Below are 23778 nucleotides of genomic sequence, written 5' to 3'. Positions count from 1 at the left end.
TGGAGACTGTCAGTGTGTGTCCTTCTGTCTGTACATCCTATCCCAGCAGTGCTCCTCCAAACTGAGAGCAGTGGGAAATGAACAGTACAATGAAGTAGGTAGACACCTGAGGTAAGCCATGGAGGATAACCAATGTGGATTTATAATCAAAAGGTCCTGTGAGGAAACCCATTTATGTCACAAAAACCCCAGCTCCAAAGTAGGTGAATAAAGAGAAAGAAATACATGCTGCTTTGCAGCTTAGTAGTTGAAGTAGTGCTTCCAAGCTGCTCAGGGAGACGAAATCCTACTGTTATGGAAGAATTTGAGTAAACAAAGACTCTCCTGTGCAACTGTTGAAAAATAACTGGACATTGAGTGTAAACAGATGATGCTTGTACTGTAATGGACAAATAGGCTAAAGAGGAATGGGGAAAATGCTGTTTATAAATCACCTCCTTAAATGAAGTAGTTGATGAGCGTATACAGGATGTGGCTTTGACTGGGTACTTTAAAATTACCAAGAAGTTAAACTTTTGCCTATAATGACAAAAGGAAAAAAAATTCTATTTAGGAAAGTAGTCCATGTAGTCTGTTTTTTCTGAGATGGCTAGTGATAAAACAAGGGCTTTTGTGAAGCTGGTGTGAGCAAAATTTTGCACTTGCACAGAGGAGGATACTGTATGTAATGTGTTAATGAATGACTGTGGTGCAACTTGTTGTGGGACTAAGGGCAATTGAAGCCTGGGGTGCACCCAGGGCCCTAACAAAAACATCCATTATTTTGGGATGTTTTTAATTTATGTCAGCTTTGTAACATAATTGCATATGCTTCTCGGCTGATGTTTTATGACGAACTCTCAGTTTATGGAGAACTTGCAGTACATGCATGGGTTTCTAGAAAGCTCTGCAAGCCTGCTCTGCAGTGTGAGAATGGTACTTTTTTGAGCATTTGCAGGCAGGACATAATGTAAATCCAGGGTACAGTAGGTCCCGTCCCTGGGTTAATAAACCAGTTGAGCTGGACATGGCTATTAGTTTAATGTACCTATCTGTAATGTTTTTCTTCCTTGACTGAAAGGAAATTCTTTTGGGATGCTAGCAAACCTAATTGAAAAGCTTTCTCATTTAGGAAATTTTATTTCATGTATGAAACAGAGTAGCATGGCTATTCTGATTGCATAATGGCCCTGCCTTTGAGATGGCAGGGCCTGGCTGTCTTACACAGTCAGAAGGGGATGACTTGAGACCTCCCCTTGAAGTCTTGCTTCTCTTACAAGGGTAAGAAAAAACTGTCTGTCTGAGCTTTTTCTGCAGACCTTAGAGGCTTTCCAAAATCCTGGTGGAGTTGCTCTAATTACAGCTGGTAAAAATTGCACTTTCCTGAACAACCAAGTGAATTGTGGCTGGTTGACTATGTTGTAATGTTACAGGGTGTGTAATGTCAGGGTCCAGGAGTAGGGAAATGCAGGAAGTGAGTGTTTATATTGTGGCCTTTGTGTATCTGCTGTTTCAGAAATGAATCACTTTCTTTTTTTATCAGTGCCCAAGGTACTGCTGTAGAGGTGGAAAGCTTTTTGGGGTCAGAGCAGTGAGTTACAGTTTTGCAGTTGGCTATCTCTTGGGTTTGTACCAGGTTACGGAGTGATTTTTTGATTTATTTTTAATCTGTATTCCTAGTGACATCAGTATTCTGGCAGTAACAGGGACTAATTCTGGGCTTCTTTCCAGACTGATGTCTTTGATCAGCTAATCGCCTTGATAGAACAGAGGCATTCCCAGCCGAACAGAAGGTACTCAGGATTCTTCCAGATATTCACAGTTTTATGTGTAGCTCATGCTAGCAAAAATTTGGGCTAAGCTCTTTGGAAGGCATCATGTGAACCCTGTGTTTTGAAAGAATGACTAAAATGAGGTGATGTGCAAGAACCAAATAATTTTTCAAAATTCTTAGCAAACAGGAAGATACCTGGGGAAAGAGAAGACAGTGATTAAGTGGTCCTATTTTTATTTAAGTTGAACAGCTTCTTCAGAAGAAAATACAGAAATGTGGGACTGAGGTGCAAGTCTTTCCTCCTTGCCACATCGCTTCTCTCTTTCTTGAGGCAATAGACTGGTAGTCCATTTTATGTCCATCCGTGGGATAAGAGGAGTGGTTTGCATCACTATATGTATTTCTGTTCATAACAAGTTCTACTTTTCTGTGGGCTTTTTTTTTATCCCCCCTTGAAGATACCAGTGTTAGCTGATCTCTGTTTGGACAAAAGACATACCACTCTAACAAATAGTCTTCCTGTATGGTTAAGTTGAGGTTTCAGGGATGTTTTTTATGTAGCCATTGCTTTATTTGCCAGCTTCCTTTAACAGTACTCTTACAGCAGTCTTTAATTTAACTGAGCCTTCAGGTAAGAGAAGGGCTTGGTTCTTTTACTTGTTGGCAGTGTGTGACTCGAGTAACGGTGGGCTGTGTGAGATAGATTGGATCCAGTTCTGCTGTAAGTGCAGAGAATTCCACATGGTGTAATCTGCATGTGGCGTCCTGGTGGAATTTGTTACTTTAATGACGGAATATGCATTCAGGACGCATCAGGGATATGGTGAAACTTGACATGTTCTTGCCCTACTGAGAATTTGCAGTGGATAAATAAAGACCTCATTCTTGGGCTGAAAGCTCTTTAAGCACTAAGTGTAATTTGAAAAGAAAATTGTTTAACCTTTTTCTAAAGTTATTCAAGTACAGTCCATAGTAACACAACATACTGTTAAAAGCTTTTACACTCCTAAGACCTCCATAGCAGTAGCTATTGAAGATGAGTGTTTTGTGGGGAAAGTAGTAAGAAAGCTCAACAGTGGGTGATTTTTTTAGGTTTTTGCTTCTTTTTCTGCATTTTTTTTCCTAACCCTACAAAAACTTGCGGGCTTCTGCTGAGTCTTTGCCATGTTGTCCATTATAATGAGTCACAAATTGAGTTCCCACAGTTTTCTGCATACTCTAGATTGGTTTTCCTTGCATTCTTTAATGTTAACATAGAGGTTGTAGTGCAATACATTACTGTTTTCAAAATTACGGTTTTAACTATGGAAAAATGTGAGAAAACCTGAATTTGCACTAGGTCTCACTGGAAGTAATAGTCCGAAACCCCTGAGATTTTTGGCAGTTTTTTACCTTGCACTTTTGTCTCCATCTGCTACTTGATTTGGAAATACAGTCTCATAGCATGTACAGTACTTGATTGGTATGGAGATGGGGGGACAGAAGGGATTTGCTACAAATCTAAGAACTCAGTGGGGTAGGTGTATCATCAGGAAATTTTTTGAGAGGTTGGCTGTAGCAATCTTACAGACTGGAGATGGTTATCATCTGGGTCCTTTGCAAGTGGACTATGATGCAGCTCTGGTCTGCACTTTCTGCTGCTGTTGGCTGTTGTACTGAATCAAACTGACATCAGGATACAGCAGTCACCCTCAACAGAAGCATTTTTCTTCCTGTGGCCTGGTTGTGGTTTTTCACCATATGTTGAAAAGCGTAAGTAAAGGAACGGTGGAATGGTGTTCTACAGAGTAACGTTAAAAGCTTTGGTTTATTTTTTTTAAGTGTGTATTTAGGTATATTTTTAAAGTGTCTTGTATTTTCCTCTGTGCATTCTGCTACACGCCGATAATGGACAGCACTGTTCAGCACTGGTGAGGCCACACCTGGAGTCCTGAGTCCAGTTATGGGCTCCCCAGTACAACAGAGACATGGACATAAAGGAGAGTGTCCAGCGAAGGGCCACAAGGATGATGAAGGGACTGGAGCACCTCTCCTATGAGGAGAGGCTGAGAGAGCTGGGACTGTTCAGCCTGGAGAAGAGAAGGCTCAGGGGGATCTCATCAATGTACATAAACACCTGAAGGAAGGGTTGTAAAGTGGGTCTCGGTGGTGCCCAGGGTTAGGTCAAGAGACAACGGGCATGACCTGAAACACAGGAGGTTCCCACTGAACATCAGGAAACACTTTTCCATTGTGAGAGTGACCAAGCACTAGCACAGATTGCCCAGAAAGGTTCTGGAGTCTCCATCCTTGGAGCTGTCTGGACATGTTCCTGGGCAACTAGCTCTAGATGGTCCTGCTCGAGCAGGGAGGTTGGACTGGATGACCTCCAGAGTTCCCTTCTAACCAACCTCAGCCATTCTGTGATTCTGTAATAAATATCCTATTTATGCTCTTTGTTAAATGTCAGAATGATTTTTGTTTTCGTCACCCTGGCAGCAGTAGGGAGCTAGTGCAATCTTGTAACTGTTTCCATAGCTGTGAGAAGGATCGATCTCTGTATTTTCCTGAAAAGGGCTGCCTCATCCTCATTCTAATGCTAAAGGAATTGGAGAAGATAACTTCTCTATCCTTTTCTGTCAGAAAGGAGACTTGTTTATGGAGCACACTGTATGATAATACTGATGTTGCAAGAGGAGGAATGCTTGGTTTTGGCCACATGTGTGAACTGAAGTCTGCGAATCTTTCCTGTAACTGTCTGTCCTGCAGCAAATGGAGTCTTTCTTGTCCAGCAGGCAGAAGTGACTTGAATGGCCTTGAGATTATTTGCCTCATGTCTGCTTTTTACCTGTGGTCGACAGCAAAAACTGAGGCCAAAGAAGAAATGTTTCAATGGAACAGATCATGGTGTCAAATCAGGAAGAAGCTCCTCTGCACAATTGATCTTTCAGACATTTTCTCAGGAGCTGTAGGGAAGTTGTGGCAGTGATTTGGGCCCTGTTTGATCAAGCAACAGACTTGTCTGACAAGTACTTTCTGTTCCTAATTGTACCTTTAACATGCATTGTGGACTTAACAGCTCACATATACACATCTTCTGTACTCACTCCAAGCGTTTAAAAGGGCTGTTAGGCATCAAAGATGCTACTCTAAGGATAGAGGCTTAATTTTTGCATGAGTCACACATGCTAAAGAGTGAAGGAAAAACAGTATTAATCCCATTTGTTACATGCAGTTGTGCCATGGAGCCTGTGAAAATGTTTTTTGAAACAGTTCTATCTTTGAAGAAACTCTCTGAGCCTCTTCTTCTAGGGTTCAGTCTGCCCCTCCACCCTCTTTAAAACAAACAACGAACTCCTTATAAGACAGTGTGTACAAAATTTAATTGTAACGTGCCCGAGCAAGAAATGCAAAGCTAGTTGATGAGTATTCGTAATCACTGTTGTGGTTGTGAATAAATAAATGCCCTCATTGTAAACCATCCCAGTTTTGAATTCTCACAGAAAATAATACACTTCACCTGGGGCACCAGGTGCTCTTTTAAAAACTGCATTGGTGAAGTCAGGGGATAATTAAGCATCAGAAACTGAACAGCAGTTATGAACTTTCACAAGCAATTGACCTCAGACAAATACCTTTCTGTGAGTGCAAGAGTAATTTTTCCAGAACAGGTCCATCCCTGACCTGTTGGCTCAGATCATGTTGACCAACAGAGAAAGTTCATGTGGGAAACAAGCCTGAGAGCCAAAATCCACATTTCTTCTGGAAACCAGTTGTCCTGGTATCAGCTGGGATAGAGTTAATTTTCATCTTAGTAGTTAGTACAGTGCTGTGTTTTGGATTTGGTGTGAGAACAACGTTGATAGCACACTGATGGTTTTAGTTGTTGCTGGGTAAGTTTATACTGAGTCAAGGACTTTTCCAATTTCTCAGGCCCTGCCAGCGAGAAGGCTGGAGGGGTACAAGAAACTGGGAGGGGACACAGCCAGGACAGGTGACCTGAACCAGCCAAAGGGATATTCCATACCATGGGACGTCATGCTGAGCATATAAACTGGGGGAAGAAGGAGAAAGGGGGGCACAACCCACAGTAATGGTGTTTGTCTTCCGAAGTAACCGTTACGTGTGACGGAGCCCGGCTTCCCTGGGGATGGCTGAACACCTGCCTGCCCGTGGGAAGCAGGGAATGAATTCCTTGTTTGCTTTGCTTGTGTGGGTGACTTTTGCTTTCCATACTAAACTGTCTTTATCTCAACCCATGAGTTTTCTCCCATTTACTCCATTTACTCTTCCGATCCTCTCCCCCATCCCACTGTGGGGGAAGTGAGTGAGCAGCTGCGTGGTGCTTAGTTGCAAGCCAGGGTTCAACCACGACTCCAAGTATCATGGGTTCAGTAGAGAGACAAAGGAAGTGGCAAACTGCAAGTTCCTTAACTCCCCTGTTCCCACAAAGCCATGCTGGGTCCTGCACTTGGGAAACACACCACTTACAGGTTTGGGGCAGTGTGGCTGGAAAGCTGCCTGGCACAAAAGGACCTGGAGGTGCTGGCTGACAGCCGGCTGAACATGAGCCAGCAGTGTGCCCAGGTGGCCAAGAAGGCCAGCAGCATCCTGGCTTGTGTCAGAAACAGTGTGGCCAGCAGGGCCAGGGCAGTGATTGTCCCCCTGCACTCAGCACTGGTGGGGCCGCACCTCGAATCCTGTGTTCAGGTTTGGGCCCCTCAGTGCAAGAGGGACACTGAGGTGCTGGAGCGTGTCCAGAGACGGGCAACGGAGCTGGTGAAGGGTCTGGGGCACAAGTCCTGTGAGGAGCGGCTGAGGGAACTGGGGTAGGTTAGTCTGGAGGGGACTTGCAGAGAGACCTTATTGCTCTCTATAACTACCTGAAAGGAGGTTGTAGGCAGGTGGGGGTATGTCTCTTCTCCCAGATGATGAGTGACAGGACAAGAGGAAACAGCTGCAAGTTACACCAGGGGAGGTTTAGAGTGGATATTAGCAAAAATGTCTTCACTGAAAGGGTGGTCAAGCAGAACAGGCTGTGCAGGGAGGTGGTGGAATCACCACCATCCCTGGAGGTGTTTAAAAAGTGCCTAGATGTGGTGCTTAGGAACATGGTATAGTGGTGGACTTGGCAGTCCTGGGTTGGACTTGATGATCTCAGAAATTTTTTCCAACCTAAATGATACTATGATTCTATTCTATGATTCTGCACCTGTTTCAGAGGTGTCACTCTCTTTTGTTCTGTCTTAATTGTCATTTTTGTGCTTTCTGCCATGCATGTCTGCCCTGTGGCGTCCAACTGAAACTTTTTGGACTTCCTTGACCTGTAGTTCAGGTTTTAAGAAAGAACTAGGTGCATAAAAGCTGGTCTTACTGTTCCATGGCAGTGTTATTTGATGTAATAAAATATTGTGTTTTCCAACAAACCTATGGTTGCACTATTACAGTTTGTTTTCAAAGTGTTCTCATAGAATACTTCCAAATACCTGTCCGCCAAGGAAACTGAGCTGTTAGATAATACTTTCCTTTTTTGAACCTACACACTGTGACAGTGTGCTTTTTGTTTATATTTCCAAATACGGGTAAGATCAGTTCTAGAAATAATCCATTATTTACCCATTTTTACATTTGAGTGGTTGTCTTTGAATTACTGACCTTTAATATTTGTGAAGATGGCATTTGAACAGCCGTTAGTTTTTTTCTTCATGTAATTGAACAGCCATGCTAGTTACAAGAAAAGTCTTTAATATGTATTATAATTTTATTTACAACTCTGTCCATATTTTAATAGTTGGATTAAGTTCTGTTTTCTCCTAAATATTTAAAGGAATGCTAATTTTTCTTAGATATAAAGGAAACACTAAGAAAACAGTTGCCTTAAGGCCAGGAAGAGTTGTCCTGGTTGTCTGGATGCCTGAGAGTAAGGTGTTATGGGGCATAAACAGCTTTAGGAAGTAGGAAATGTTTTCCCATCAGTAAAATGGGGGTGACTTAATTCTTAGTTAAGAGAAAAGTGCAGTAAAACGTCTGGATGTTGAGCAATGCAGGAGACAAGGAGGGAAGAAAAGGGTAAAGTAATATCTAAAGAAATTACTCTTTTGGTCTGCTGATCAGTTTATTAATAATTTGTATTTAAATACAGGTGGTTAAATCCCTTATTTATTATTGGCCATAAACGGAAGCTTGAAGAAGATGATATGTATAAAGTGCTGCCAGAAGATTCCTCAGAGAAGCTTGGAGAGGAATTGCAGTGGTAAGGAGAAAAGTAATTGTTCTCTTTCATTGTATTTCTGCTGGTAAAGGTGAGAGTCTTATTCCTATTCTGAAATTAAGAGGTTGTTATAAAGTTTATCAAGGTCTACTATTAAAAATGCTGAAGAATTAAGAGTAATATCTAGAACTTGTTTACTATGGAAACATTTTAATTTTTTCAAGTTATACATAATGAAAATGCATTAGAGTATTTCTATTATGTCATTTATAATTAGTTTGACACTTTGCAGAATGCTTGGAAAAGACGACTTTTCAGTAATTGTTACTGCAGTAATCCTTAATAAATTAATGTGAATCTTATGGCCTGTGGTAGAATAACTATGGAAACTTTTTAAATTTCTCTTTTTAAAAGTGGGGGAAAAGTTCTAGGTTTTTTTCTTTGTTTTTGGTTTTGAGCATGAACTGAATTAAGTGTATTTTGAAAATATGCCACTCTGGTAAAGTGGATAAAATGCTTTGGACATCTAAAAGCTTTAATCTAGGAGGTGGTTTTATTTTGTTATAAATACTTTCATGGACTATGTACCAGTTCATGTTGTTACGGACCCAGGAGGATGTCTCTTTTTCTTTTAATAGTGAAATACCTTGGAAGAATAACAGTTTATGTAAGTTGTCTTGACTTTACAATAGAGAAGGGTTTTGTCTTCAAATAATCTTTTATTAAATATAATTAGAGGAAGAAGTGTCTCCTAGTGAAAGGTGACCTCTGTATTAAGGAAGTGTGGCCTTGCTGTTCTTGCCTTTATGCTGAAGGTAGAACAAATCAACTTTCCTAAATGGTTGGAATGAGAGGCTACTCAAGAAGTAAAAAGAATCCAGAAAAATGAAAGGTTATGGCCAGGTCTTACATCATCCTGATCTGGACAAATTAACTGAAGAAAGAGAGCCAGCGATCAGCTCATAGGAGTGCAGCTTTTAACATCTTTGTAGCTGGATAGCTTTGCCAAATTCCATGGTTGTGTCTTGAAGCAGTTCAGGGAATTTGCTGTGGGAGGAAGATGTACTCTTTTCAGTGATTCTTACTGTAAACACTCATATGTTCCATGAGTCAGGAAATGGTAGAAGATACAGCATGCGACATACAGAGTGGTTTTTAATTCTTCAGCCTACTTGGCCAAGAAGCAGAGAATCTAATTCAGAAATAGTCACCTAAGGAAGCAGCCTTTTCTGTTGGGCCAGCAAACCCCCCAGAACCTACACAGGTTCAATTCTGATTCTGAAGCATTTAGGCAATAATATTACCCTGCTTTTTTTGTTTTTTTTTTTTTTTTTTTTTTGTTACAAAGATTATAAAAATAATAAAAAAAGTTTTCTTGTCCATACTGCATGCTTCAAACTTGTATGCTTTGTTGCAAAATAATTCGGCTTTCATGCCTTAGACTTATTTCAGCCCTCCAACTAGCAAGGTCAGAGAGTCTGGCAGAAAATATTTAGCCTCCAGAAACAAGGGGGAATATCCTGTCTGACAACGCTGGGCTTTAAGAAGTCTGCTTAAGTTCTGATATTTTGTTAAAATCAAGCTTGTTATTACTGTCTCTGATTTTAATGTGAACAGATTGTTTCCTACTTGTGGGCAGACACGTGGTAATGCAAAGGTCTTTGCCACTCTGCTGCTGTAATCCTTGCCTTCAGAGAGATGTGTGGAGTGTTAAGTGACAAAATTGCTGCAGACAGTTCCCCCTGCTCTTGTGCCCTAACTGCTTGTCCTCATTGAAGCACATAGGAGAAAAAAGAAAGAGCCAGACAGCAGAAAACATCAGAAAAGATTGTTCTCACAACCCTTCTGGGGAAATGCAGAGCTGATAGGATGATAAAGACACTTTGTGCTGTCTCAGTTTAGTCTGTAGTCAGGAGATCATATGATAATAGGCTCTTAACTAAGGTGAGTGACTGTCTGAACTGAGAGAAGATGGAAAGAAAGGGTTCCTCATTGGCAAATGTGTCAAAAGTATATAGTAGTCAATGGTGGTGAATTGTTTGTGATTATACAAGAGCAAATAGGCCTATAATACTAAGTACTACCTATTTATGTGAATGAGAAAAATAACTATTTCTTAACTTGTTTTATATTTTTGTTTTGTTATATAAAATTGATCATGGCAATCTGGCTGTAAGTCTGAAAGTATTTGATTCCAGGTAATTGCCTTGTGATTTTACTTCTGTCCTCTAGCATACTTGCATTTTGTTTGTCAGGTACTGGGATAAAGAGGTGCAAAAAGCAAAAAAGAGAGGAAAAACACCACATTTAACAAAAGCCATTATTCTTTGTTACTGGAAATCCTATTTAGTTTTTGGAATTTTCACAATGATTGAGGTAAGTGGTGTCAAATGTCATACATCATACTTCTTAGCTAACAGCAGTGTGAAACTTGGCCTCTTAGATTGCATGATACATACCGGTGACTTCAGGCTGAGCTGTTCAGAGAACCTGTAATGTTCATGTACTCTCTCAGAAAAGTAAAACAGAGCTATAGCCCCGCAGAGACTGAAAAATTGAGTTGTAACTGTGGGATTTTGATGTAGAACAAAGAGCTGATTTCAGTGGAATATTTTTGAGACATTACAAGCCACTGACTTGCTTTGTAAGGCTTAGCTATATTTTATGTATCTGAGGAGGGTGCCCAATAGAAAAAAGTTTTTTTTGCTGTATGTAAATGGCTGTGAAGGACACACTGTCATTGTTAAAAATGGCAGTGTAATATATATTCATGCAATCCTTATAACATCAAAGTTTTTACTGGTAATTAAGAAAGTTATTTTTAAAGATTCAGTTAAATTTTATTGTGGAACATATATCTTTTGGATTATGTGTTGATAAAAATTGGCTTGACATTTTAGAGCACAGTAATGACAAAATAATATGGGATGTGACTTGAGGCAGTACTTGGTTCTTGTCTGGTTACAAACTTGGGTAGCATAGTATGATATGAAATTGTTAATACTTTCTTCCCCTTCTCTTTCTTTCAGGAAACCCTCAAAATAATTCAGCCAATATTTTTGGGAAAAATTATTAATTATTTTGAAAAATATAATTCCTCCAATGAGGAAGCTTTGAATATTGCATATTGCTACGCTGCTGCCCTGTCTGTGTGTACACTTATTCTAGCTATAATGCACCACTTATACTTCTATCATGTACAGCGGGCTGGCATGAAGCTGAGGGTAGCTATGTGTCATATGATTTATCGGAAGGTAAGCAAACCTGTTTACAGGTATATTTGGCATTTGAAAATTATTTCATTAGGGGAGTTTAAATATACAGTTATTTGTTATGTTCATGCTTGCAGTTCTATCAGAGTTACTAATTTGTAGAAATGTAATGCATGCTGGTATGTATCAGACCTTAAGTGTATATATGTGCTTTTGCTCTCTCTTTGGTAATATGGTGTCTGAATGACAACTCCAGTCCTCCTAGTGGAAGTGGTGAATTAAATAAAAAAGCCTAGGAGGAGCTACTGATTTTTGCCTCTTGTGCTGTTGGAGGGGGGCCTCCCCATTGCTGGTGGAAGGATTCTGTGCTGGAGCAGTAAGAGGCAGTCAGCATAAAACAGGAGAGGGGCAGAACTCCCAGGAAACACTGGCAGTTAATCAGCCTTACAGGTGCATCCCAGCAGAGGACATCGTGCTTGGCTGTCACCATCTGCTTCAGCACTCTGTCACCTGGGAACTGCTTCACTGTTCTGTGTCTCACCCTGCCTGCCCCTGTTATGGTTAATGGTGGGACATATTTATGTTTTATTCCAGCAGTGCTGTAGAACTAGTGAGTTGCCTCCTTTGCAGGTCAGAGAGGCTGCCCCCCTCTCTCTGGGCATCCATCAGGTTAGTTCAGGGGAGGGGCAGTGGTACTGTGGTGTCACAGCACTAGCAAAACTAGCCAGCTGCAAGAAGGCTTTGACCAGCCCATACCAGGTTAACTTCAATAAACAGTTCCCACACCTTGCCCCGGCACAGCCACCGATCCCCCACAAGGTTTCAAAGGTTCATCTACTGTCCGTGCTGTTTCTTCATCCTCTGCAGGCCAGTCTGCTCTGCTTCTTGCCTCCACTGCATCTGGATTCTTTCTTCTCCTGGCTCCTCTTCCAGCCAGCCTCTCTTCATGTGAGCCCCCTTCTTCTCTCTGCTTTTCCTGGGGCCTCTCCTACATCCAGGGTGCTCTTTCTCCTCCTGCTTCTTCTAGGTCAGGGGTCCTCAAACTTTTTAACCAGGGGGCTGGCAGGCGGATGAAGTGGCAGGCAGTCATCTGCGGCTGCTTGGTTTCCCCCCCCAACCCCCAGCCGGGGTTCTGTAAATACCAGGGGCCAGGTTGAGGACCCTGGGGGGGGGGGGAAGCCGTATCCAGCCCGCAGGCCATAGTTTGAGGACCCCTGTTCTAGGTCTTTCTTTATACAGTCCTTAGAGCTATTTAACTACTTAGCAGGAACCAGCCACAGCTGCACATTATCCATGTCAGCCAATCCACTGCCCCTGAAGCCAGCCCAGAGCTGTATATTATCAATGTTAATTAATCTACCTTCATTCTTTTACAATTCCTCTACACTGTGTACTGCTGGGTGCTCAGCATCTGCACCTTTAGTATCCCTCCTGCCTGGGATGGGGAGAAAGAAAGGACTGGGGAGAGGAGGCACGGTTCAGAATAAAGCTGAATCCTAATGGCAGGATAGAGCTGCTTTTTAATATCAGTTACTGGTTTTACTGTGGGAGTACTGGAGTCCTTCATTAAAGCCTATACAGGTGAGAAGGGATGTACGTTCAGTAAGCTGTGTTTTCTTTGCTGTCTGTGTGTCCTGATCGAGAAATAGCTGTCCTTAGCTACAGATGGAGCCAAGGCTACTGTCAGATGGAAGGTGGAACAAGAGAAGCTATGGATATTACCTGCAGGAAGGAGTTGAGTGGCATCCAGGATGAAATGCTGGCCTTAGTGTGCTCTTGGAAGCAAGCAAACCAGTTGGAAATGTCTGCTTCCCTCTTCTGAAGCTGTTGGCAATATCCAAACCATTGAGCCCATCTTGGCTTCCATGCAGGAAGCCCCTGCTGGGGGATGCTGAAAGGGAAAATGCCCTATCTTTCTAGCTTTAGTGCTATTCTAATAGTGACCTACTGATTCTTACCTCAGCGAAGAAGTTTAATTGAAGGATCAGAACTGTAAAGTTTCTTTAGAATGGAAAGAAGTCCATGTTATTTTAACCATTAAGCATAGGTACAATCACTTAGGGCAAACACTTGTACTACTGGTATAGGTCATGTGGAGATTTGGGCTAAGCAGTACAGGAGAGTAAAAATGTCCCCATTGTAAGTGGTGATTGCTTTTCGTGCACATATTTATTCTCCTCCCTCTTCTGATACCTTGGAAATTTATCCTCTGGGAACTCAGCTCTAACATGGCACACTGCTTTCTTGTACATAAACATATCTCTAAGGTATTAATTTACTAAACTGATTATCATAACACAGTTTGAAATTCATAAAATATGTATATAGCAATGTTGTTTGTTGCTGTCTTGATAGTAGCATGGAAGCTTGGAAAAGAAATGTTCATAATGTGCACCCTTATTTCTAGAGATGTGATTAAATGGAAGATTAATCTCACCTCATCTCATAAATGTTTACTCCTGAGGGTGAAGGCTGAGGTCACAGCAGAACATTGATAAACTTTTTTAATAATTTATCTTCATTATTGGAGGCTTACAGATGGGTCATACTTTCTCTTTATCCTCATATAGAGTTTTGAAAGAATCTGGATGCTAATTTACCAGCACTTTTGTGGTGTTCATTAATTGCTGTAGTAAATAAAAACTTGGATTTGCAAGGATGAATGGGTTGGATGAGAGAGCATCCTTTATAGAGAACTTCAATTGCTTGTAATTCTTAAGTTTTAGACCTTTTTTCATTTAGTTAAAATCTCATTTACAACCCCCCTGTATTCAAACTCCAAGATGTTTTGTGACAGGTAAGAAGTATTAGTGATTCACGCAGAAAGCTTGTAACAAAAATGAAAATGGAATCTCTCACGACTCACAATCTCCTGCCTTAAAACCAAAGGCTGCTTATGGGAGGCTGATTTTTTTTTTTTTTTTTGGAAGACTTAACTTTTAGAAGCTCTTTGAGGTTCAGAATAAACACTAAAGCAGTTTAAGCTATGGAGTAGTTGCTTGAGACAGAAAGCAGCCAAAAAGATGTCAGGATTTATTTGACTGAACAGTTTTATTATTCCTTTCTATGGTCAGTTCTCCCTTTTTGACATGCTTTTGTATTAACTCTTTGGGGCAGGGAGAGATTAAGAGATTAAAACACTAAAATAGGAGTAGGGAAGGCAAAGAATGATTAAAGAATTGAAATTAGTCCTGTGCAATTACATATGGAGGGAAAAAAAGTTTCACCTAAGACATCAAGCATACAAACTGCTCTCATTAGTTCATATAATTTAACCCTTTTTCCTTGAGAAAGGGTACTTGCTGGGAAATAGACCTGTATGGAAAATTTATATGGAGAAAATCAAGCAGATCTTTGTGCTGACAACAGACAGATAATTGGCAAATGTAAAAAAAATGTAATTTGGAACTACAGTTGCTTTTTAAAAAGGTGTGTGGCTCTAGATAATCTTCAGGAGTATTTCTTACCTTTGGAGTGAATTCCTAAATGTTTTGGGCAAAGCAGTATTTAAAGCCACAGTGTACTAACTTTGACTGGGATAGTTAATTTTCTTCATAGCAACTCGAATGGTGCTGTGTTTCAGATGTAGTAGAAAAGGAAAGTACCAAAACAGGACTTTTGGGTAGAAATTGGTTATATAAGCAAAACTGTTGCTGCTTTCTGTCCATTTTTTCCATTTCCTTCTGTATACTTTGCAGTCTAGACAGATCCATACAGCCAGGAAAATGTAAGGCTTGTTTCACTTAAACAAAACAAAACAAAAAACCAACCACCCCACCCCCCAAAACAAAACAAAAAATCTAAAAATAGTGCTACTTCAAAAGTAGTTTTGAAGCAGGAATGGAAGAAGAGACTGAAATTGCATCACCACTGAGGATGGGAACAGCTGTGTTTTCCCTGAGAAGACAGATCAGTCACAGACAAGCACCCAGCTTTTGGCTCCAGTGCACGGTTCCTCCCGAGATTGTTGGTCAAAATGAACTGGGCAAATACATTTTGAATCTGTTCTTGCTGCCTGTGTCTGAAATGGCTGGGAATAGGTCAGAGTGGTGACTCAGGTGGAGGGTCCAAGACAGACCCAGGCTGTGGGCCACTGGCAAGATACCTAGAGTGGCTCAGGTGGACCTCAAGTACCAGATGTGCCTGTGTTCTAAAGGAGTAAGTAGCAGTAGAGGCTGTAAACAGACCCTGGTGGGCAACTTCTTCAAACATGCATAATTTGAACTCCAATTGTTATGGTCTATGGATATCTAACAGTTTTCTAGGAGCTTATCAACCTTGATCTGTGGCATGGAGTAAACATGATAGAAATGTGGATGTGCTGTGGCTGCATTACCTGCAGGCAGCTTTGCGGAGGATTTCAGATGTATGAATAATGATTTTTTCAAATAATTAAATCTTGTCTCTCGTATACCTAGTATCCTAGATTTATTATTGGAATATCAGAGGAATTTCTTGGTGGGGTTTTAAATTTTTCTGCCTGCTGGTTTAAATGAAGTAAGGGTTGGGATTCTCTTTGTGATTATTATCTTTGTAACGCAACAGTGAGGTGCCAGAAATGTAAGACACTTGGTTTGAAATGATGCTTTGAATAGTACTTTGTCTGATGTTCTTGCACCAGATTTAAAATGCTGGAATGATATTTTGGGAACAAGTAGTGCTTTTCAGGTTAGATTATTGATCAAAAAGGAATCCTAATAATAACTGGAGAGGGAGAAGTAGATGTGCACCACCCAAAAATGTGAAGTGTTTTTGAGGACTGAACTATTCCTGTTACAGGAAAACTTATAACACATTTTGTTTATTTTTTACTTGTGCTGCAAAACTGTGTTTTTGTTCTAGCAAGTGTAGAAGGGTCTGTTGTCTGCATCCTTGGGCTATTTCATTTTGGATCTTTGCAGTAATGTCTGGACTGCATATTTCCAGATGTGATTTGGGGGGGTTGGGTATGTGTGTCTATAATTGCATACTATTTTCTACTGATTCACTTATTTATTAACCTATCAAAATGTTTGATATTTACTCTTGTTGCTTTTCATAGCATGTGATAAACTTCATTTAATATAATTCAGAAAAATTAGGATTTTACAAGTGTTCTTAACAAGGGAAATATTTATTTATTTGTAAAGGGATATTAACTCTGATATGCAAAGACAGAAAGCACACTTTGCAGTGTTAGCAAGAGCTGTTAGTGTAAAATAAATAACTTGGGTTTTTTGTCTTCTGTCAGGAATCTCATTCAAAACAGAATTCTTTCAGTTGGCCAGATACTGTCCTGATTTTAATTTGGTCTTCAGGTGGAGTTTTCTGTTCCTCTTTTGAACAGATGCTCATAATGTGGGAAAGAGCAATGCAAATGAAAAGTTACAGGATCTTTTGTTTAGTTTTTCCCATTTTTAATCACTTTACACATGAAGATAGTTACGGCACTTTTGTTCTTGCAATTCTTCCCTAGACGACTTCTTATACTCTCTTCTTTGTGGCTTTCTTCAGAATATTTAACCTAACCCACATGTTAACTAAGGTTCTTGAACTGCACCCAGATACTCTCAGGCAAAAGCTGAGATGTGCCTTCAGCTTTTGCCCTGGCGTTGGTATTTGTGTATTGTGTTCTATGTGTTGGTGTGCTGTGCTCTGTAAGCTGCGACAATCTGAGACTGTTCTGACTTTTTTTTAGGCACTTCGTCTCAGTAACATAGCCATGGCAAAAACTACCACTGGTCAGATAGTAAATCTTCTGTCAAATGATGTGAACAAATTTGATCAGGTAAGTAGTATTAGATATCTTTCCAGGGGCCTGAAGAAATTGTGGGGTTTGAGTCAAGAAGTTTTTGTTTACAACTGGTGATAAAGTGTTTCTTATGAACTTTTTCTCTAGTTGTGTCTTGAACATCATAGGAAGAGCAATATTCTCTTAAAATATGAGAGGAAAACATACTCACTCCCCCTTCCACCCCCAAATATTTTCCAGCTGTTTTCCTAAACTCAAGGAAATGTTTGTTGGTGCATGAAGATAAACCAAAATCTGTACTAATTTGCTGACTTTCTGGATGTTAGGCACCTCTATGTATGTTTAGGCCTCTGAATCTGGTGCAGTACCTGCTGCAAGCTTCCTGAACTTTGTGTTATTAGGGTTTAATTTTTTAGCTAAGACCAAAAGTTAAATTTTTTTTATTATTTGCCTAGGTAACAATTTTCTTGCACTTCCTGTGGGCTGGACCAATTCAAGCTGTAGCAGTAACAGTACTTCTCTGGATGGAGATAGGCCCACCATGTCTTGCAGGAATGGCAGTTCTAATTATTCTTCTTCCTGTCCAGACCTGCATTGGGAGGCTTTTTTCTTCCTTAAGGTAAGGTCGCATGTGTTGGGTTGTAGGTATTTTCTGTCCTGGGTTTTAAAATGTGCATACTGGATGGAAGCGGAGTACTGCTCTGAGGTCAGTTTCTGTCTGGTGAGGTTTTTTCTGCATTGTCTTTTATCTTTCCCAGTGTTTTTTGTAGTTGCTGATGTGAGCCTTCTGAATTCCTGTTCAGGGACTTGAAGTGATCTGTCTTCCAGACATGCTGGAAGTATCTGCTACTCATTAGCTGTCCAGTATAGTAGAAGAGTTGGACTACTTTTGTATCTACCTTGCTGTAGATCTTGGCATAGAAATTGTGTAACTCCTTGAGCTTTGCCTTCCTGCATTGATGCTTAGGGAGTGTTTACTACAAAGGCGATACTGTCAGTTATGCCGTAAGTTTGACTTGCTGGGGTGATACAAGAGTTGCAGCAGAAAGCACTGAAGATTTTGTGTGCAAAGATCTTGCTCCCTATCCTCCAAGATAAACATGGAGAGGGGAAAAAGGGGAAGGAACTGAGAGAGAAAGGAAGAAAAAAAATTATGATGCTGGTTTTGATGCCAGCTATGAGGTTTCTAACGGTATGGTTCTAGGCTGTGGAGATATAAAATGAGTTTGCAGTAATTTTCCATTATCAGACAAATTTTAAGTTGTTTTTTCTCTGACTTCCTCCTAGATTTAAAAAAAAAAAAAAGACTTGCCTCAAGTGGGAATACTGAATTGTCCTCAATACTCTTGCTTCCTAACTTTTTTTTTCTTGTGTAAATTAATTATGCTGTACTTACATCACAAGTTTATAAATGGCTTTTGTCTAAATGGGGAATATTTTTGTATTCCTTTACTGTGTAAGCATATACTTAGTGGTGTTACGCATTTTTCTTGCATTTGTATTCAGGGTGAATGAGTTCTTTCCAACTCTTTAGATAAGTAAAACTTTTTTTAGAGAGTTACTGTTGTTTTCAAGTTGTATTTTAAGACAGGTTTTCCAGAGATATTGAGACTTGCATTGCCATTGCATGGCTGGGTATATGGAGAGAGAGCTGATAATACATGATGAGACCAACTTGCAGACTTCTTTCTATTTGTAACCACTGTTACAGTCTTCAGTTGTTATGCTCACATGCTGTTTCTCAAATAATGAGCCATTCAGTGTTCTCTGTCAAATTTAGTTTTTTATGACAAAATCTGTTTGTAGAACACTTCCTATGTATTCTTACATGTGCATTTTCACTGCATGTGTAATATGCTTGCATAAGTATCAAGCTACTTCACTATTGGGTTTTTTTTGAGTTTTAATTTTTTGAGATTTTGAGCTTGGAGTCAGTAGTTAAAATACTTAGTGCTTAACTAGTGCCTTATCAGTCGTGATAAGTATTATTATCCCCATTTTACAGATGGGAAATTGAGGTACAAACAGATTAAGGGACTTGTCCAGGGTCAGACAACAAGGTGACAAAAACCTCTTCTCGAAGGTATGTATTTTAAAAGTTAATCAGTGGCAATGTAATGTTGTTTGGGTTTTCCCCCCATACATTAACAGCCACTTGTTTGGATGCAATGCAAGGGAAAGAATTTGTTAACCAGACCTCCTGTTTGTGTGTGCACTGATCTTTGTGATGAGAAATGTGCAGTGAACAGGAGGAGTTAATGGAAAAACTGAAATGGATTCCAGCACCATAATGATGAGTGTGTTCACATGGCAGTTGCTGGGAATCTGCATGGATTTAAGGAAATCAGCCTATGAAGAAGTAATTTAAGGATTAAAGCTTTTGCTAAAACCCAAGCACGCTCAGTGTGGCAGCTAATTTGTGCTATTGTTCAACATTGTACTTGTGACCCCATCTTGTAAACACATACATGTGCACCAGTTTCTGATGCAGGTGTTAGCTGTAGGAGTTTGCAGAAATGGGGTCAGTATCCTATGGAATGTATATGCTATACTATGCAGTATTGTTCTCTCCTGCACATGTACTAGAAGTTTTACAAAATACTCATGGCATAATACATTATTTGAGAAATAGTTCAATTACTAGACTGAAGACCATTTTATATCTATTTATTCACAAGAGCTCAACCCTTTCACTGCCTAGCCATGCAACTGTAATAGTCTCATTTAAAGCCCTAATTTTTTTTAAAAGAAAAATGGTGTGGAACTGTTGTGTCAGACATGATTAAACCCCACCAAATATGCTTCATGAAAGCAGAAAAGAATTCTGCAGCTTGCTTAATTTATAATGGCTATTAGTATCATAGAGGGGACTTCTCAGACACTTGAAGAATTTCCAGATTCTTTCCTATTGCACTTTTAAGCATGCTATGTGAGCATGTGTTTTCCAGTCGTCCTAATCTGCATATACTCTGAACTTAGTATTCTTAAAATTGGGGACACGTTTTCCTCTGTTGTAAATGGCCATCAGTGCACTGGAAGTCTACGTACTTTAAACCATCATATAGTATCTGTGAGACTGTGGCTTCTGGTATGTATGTACAAAATATGCTTTTTGCAATGTAAAGGAGTGTAACTTAAAAAAACCCAAACCCCCGCAAAACACAAAGAAAAATACACCCCATCCCCCACCTCTTGAACATTTTAAAGCAGTCTGAAAGAGGATGATAACTATGATAACATTTCAGCAGCAAAACTGAAAAATTGGTTTATGAGAACCATAGCCTTTTTGATTCACACCGTATAAAAAAAGAAACTTCAGTTAACTTTATTGAATTGTCTTCAACCTTCTGTTATCTGGAGATCGAGCCTGGAAGTTAAGTCTGAAAGGTGACTCATTTCAGAAGACTGCAGGTGAGAACTGTTGTTCTCTGCTGCAGAGACATAACAACATGTGCTAAATTTTGCCTTTTGCAGTGGTGATGTGTGTATGGGGAAGAAATGATGAATTTTTATATCCTTTGGGGAATTGTTTTTCTTTTATTGTTTCTTCTTGAAAAAAGAAGAGACTTAGCAAATACAATCTCATTCCATGTCAGTACAGTTGGCTTAGGCTAAGCTGTCTTAATAAGAAGCCTTGATTGTATTAGGGCCAAATTTCTAAATTTCTTTTGTTAGTTTTCTTGTATAAATATTTCTTAATACCCTGCTTCAGCCATCCCAACATTTATGGAACGCTGATTCTGAGAAGATTTTTAAAATGACAAACAGACGCTTGAAATTCTTTCTACTTAAGTGCTTTAAACATGGCTACTTCTTCCAGAGCATCAGAGAAATCTTACAGGGGGCGGTTAAGCCAACAAAACCAAGCACCCCTTCTAAAAGACCTTTTTTCTTTTTTTCATTTTTTTTTCATTTTTTTTTATTAAATATGATCTTTGGATCTTAACTTTCATTGGTATATACAAAAATAAGTAATTTAGTAGGAAAACATATGTTTTAGCAAAATAAGACCTACCATAGCTTACTATGTGCAAAGTATGTTTGTCTACATGAATGAATTCAGAATAGTAATGGGCTTTATTAGCATGGTTTATGCATTCATTACATGGCTTCTAACTTTCAGTGCTTTTTTCCCTCATTAAAACTGTGACTTTATTATTTAATTATATTTATATTTCCACTTTGTTCATCAGTGCAAATGTAATGTGGGACTAAAATAGATATATTTAGTGTTAATTACAATTAAGGCTTAAATATTATTTATTTATTAAACAAACCCATATCTAGATTAGCTCTCCTAAATTGTAGCTCATGTACTCTTACTAAGTAATCTTCGCTTCAACTAGAATTAATCTTAAAAAGACACAAAGAGAGGCCAGTTTCTTTAACATCAAAAGAGCCTTATGAGAAGGGTTTTTATTTTGGCATTTCAAAACCATTTTTAGAAGTAATTTTTGGATTTTTGTTTAATTCTAAAATTAGTATTTGTAAATTTTTTTCATTTGAGGTTTTTTTTGGTACACAGATATGTTGTTTAAGGAATACTATGTGTTTGTGCAAGCCAATGTATAATTTTGAACATTGAATGAACTCACAGTTCCCTGAGAATAGGGAATACCAGGAAGCCAGACATACTGAGGCTGTCTGCTCTGTATCAGCTTTTAGATAGTGTTTTAGGAAGACCCTTTAATGCAATTACAATTATATGAATTCTCTTTAGAAGTAAAAGCAAAACTTTCATTAATACAAGTATGTTGTGTGATCATAAATGGTCTCTCTTCTTTTGAGAATCTGAGAATTTTTACTTTGTGCTATTTACAGAAGCAAGACAGCTACCTTGACAGATGTCAGGATTAGGACCATGAATGAAGTCATAAGTGGTATGAAGATAATAAAAATGTATGCTTGGGAAAAATCATTTGCGGAACTTGTGAACAGTTTAAGAAGGTAATCCTGGAAAGATACAGCTTGTTATATGCTCTATATCTGTTTCCATTTTTTTACACGTCAATAAGTGCATTATTTTGTGCTTTGAAGTGCAATTTACTTGAACTTCTTGAGCTTTTCTTTTTTTAACCTTTCTATAGGAAAGGGAAGGAACTGAAATACATCCTAAAGGGATAGAAAAAGAAAAAAACCCTTTGATATTTATAAATTCTGGGGGTTTTATGCTTCCTTGCTTCCTTTTACGATTGTGTTTAAAAACAGTAACTAATATACTGTAGTAGTTTTAACAGCGTCATCCTCACAGTCCCTAATAGTAACTAATAGTTAGGAACTAATAGTAAGGAACCAATAAGCAGACCTTGCACTTTTGAGAAATATATGGAATCTGACTTTCTGTCCTAACTGATACCATCCTTCAGTAGTACTCTGCTTCCCTTTCTGCATTTTGAAGTATTGCTCAAGTCATCTGGGAAGGGTGGAGGAGGTAAAGACAGCAGCTCAGAAATTCCCTAGTTGTTGAACTGGCAAGGCCAGATGAGTTTGGTATCTTAAGACATTTTGTTTCACAAGTCTGTCAGCTTTTGATTGAAACTTATTATTAAATTCAGTTTTTCAATCAATATTTGTGCTTTTACTTGACATGTAAGAGCACTCAGTGCTAAAGAATAACTGTAGGAGTTCAGGTGCACATTTCTCATAATTTAATTTGCATTTTATGTCACTCTCCAGCATATGAGAGAGTAGAAGGTTATTATCCTGATGTAGATTCTCAGATTTTTAATTTTTTTTAAATTTCTTCTATTTGGAATTCCTTTTTTTAAAGGATTTTTTTTACTTTACATCCATATGCAGGCTTGCAAACTTCCTAATGTTCCCTGAGACATCTCTTCCCAAACACATAATCCTTTCTTCCTTGAGATTATAGGATCCTGTGATGATTGAGTGTTCTTGATTGATTGAAAGTTCTACTCTCGCATGTAGCTAGAGAGGATATTTCTTTATTGAAAGCTTCCTCAATGTGTGTATTCACATTGCTAAACTTTAGATTTCCAAGTTCAGCACCTCATTGGGATGAGAGGCTTCCTTTTTAATGATGGGAGAGTAATAAACTCTTCCAAAACACATTTTGATCCCTCTTTCGTTACTTTAACTGCACTGTGGAAAACTGTAGTTAAAATTCTTAAATTCAGCCAGGTGATTTATTGCCCAGTATTTCCACAGTGGCCCTTGGCAGTTGCTAAGACGACATCTGAAGTCCTCCGCTGCTCTTTTTCCTGTGGCTGTCCATATTAGTTTCCTTTTATATAACTTGGTTTCTTCAGACAGTGTAATATATTATATACAGTCTGCGGGTAGGCTGTAATTTATCTGATATTTATGGAGACTAGCACAAAGAACTTGCTAATTATCCACAGATAGTGAGAGGATTATTAAGGATTATTAGAGGGTGGGAAAAGAGTTTCATCCAGGATTGTAGAATTAATTGAATTAGACCCAGTTCAAATAGTTTACGTACAAATGTTCTTTCACTGTACTCTGGAGACCAGAGATTGTGAGCCCTTAAGCTGAAAAAAAGAAGTCTTTTTTTAAAAAACTCTTTGAAAGTCTGTCAATTCAGCCAATTTGGCAAGTATAGTGGGAAAGTTGCTTAATTAGTTTTCCAGTAGTGCATCCTGGATCCTTCTCTCCATTAAGGGAGGATTTAATTTACTTCAAATTGTATAATCATAACTTGAGCTTGTACTCTTAGTATATAGTTCCAAGTGGAAGCTAATCGAAATGATCAAGATTTTCCCTGATAATTGTCAGAATATTGCAAAGAGAAATTAGGAATTGTTTCAGTATTTTATATTCTGTATTATTTCAAGCAGATAAAATTAGAATATATGGGGAAGGATTAAGTTATGGCTCTCTTGATAAAGAAAATAAAATAAATTATTTTAAT

The 23778-nt window shown here is 39.0% G+C and overlaps 1 protein-coding gene across 2 annotated transcripts in view; it reads left to right on the top strand.

Annotated features, from left to right (window-relative positions):
- Positions 1–23778, top strand: part of ABCC4 (ATP binding cassette subfamily C member 4 (PEL blood group)) — a 167568-nt gene that overhangs the window by 17618 nt on the left and 126172 nt on the right. For both annotated transcript variants that reach the window (XR_013925943.1, XM_080374996.1), the window contains exons 2-7: positions 7875–7985; positions 10199–10319; positions 10973–11197; positions 16833–16922; positions 17342–17505; positions 21708–21833. Coding sequence is in view for 1 of the 2 variants with exons in the window: in XM_080374996.1 (XP_080231122.1) it covers positions 7875–7985; positions 10199–10319; positions 10973–11197; positions 16833–16922; positions 17342–17505; positions 21708–21833 (837 nt within the window). In the remaining variant the exon portion in view is untranslated. The remainder of the gene's footprint in view (positions 1–7874; positions 7986–10198; positions 10320–10972; positions 11198–16832; positions 16923–17341; positions 17506–21707; positions 21834–23778) is intronic.

The sequence above is a fragment of the Falco punctatus genome (assembly GCF_963210335.1).
Source record: "Falco punctatus genome assembly, chromosome: 2".
NCBI classification, from domain to species: domain Eukaryota; kingdom Metazoa; phylum Chordata; class Aves; order Falconiformes; family Falconidae; genus Falco; species Falco punctatus.
The sequence above is the reverse complement of the archived record's forward strand: the minus strand, read 5'-3'. Positions and strand labels throughout refer to the sequence as shown.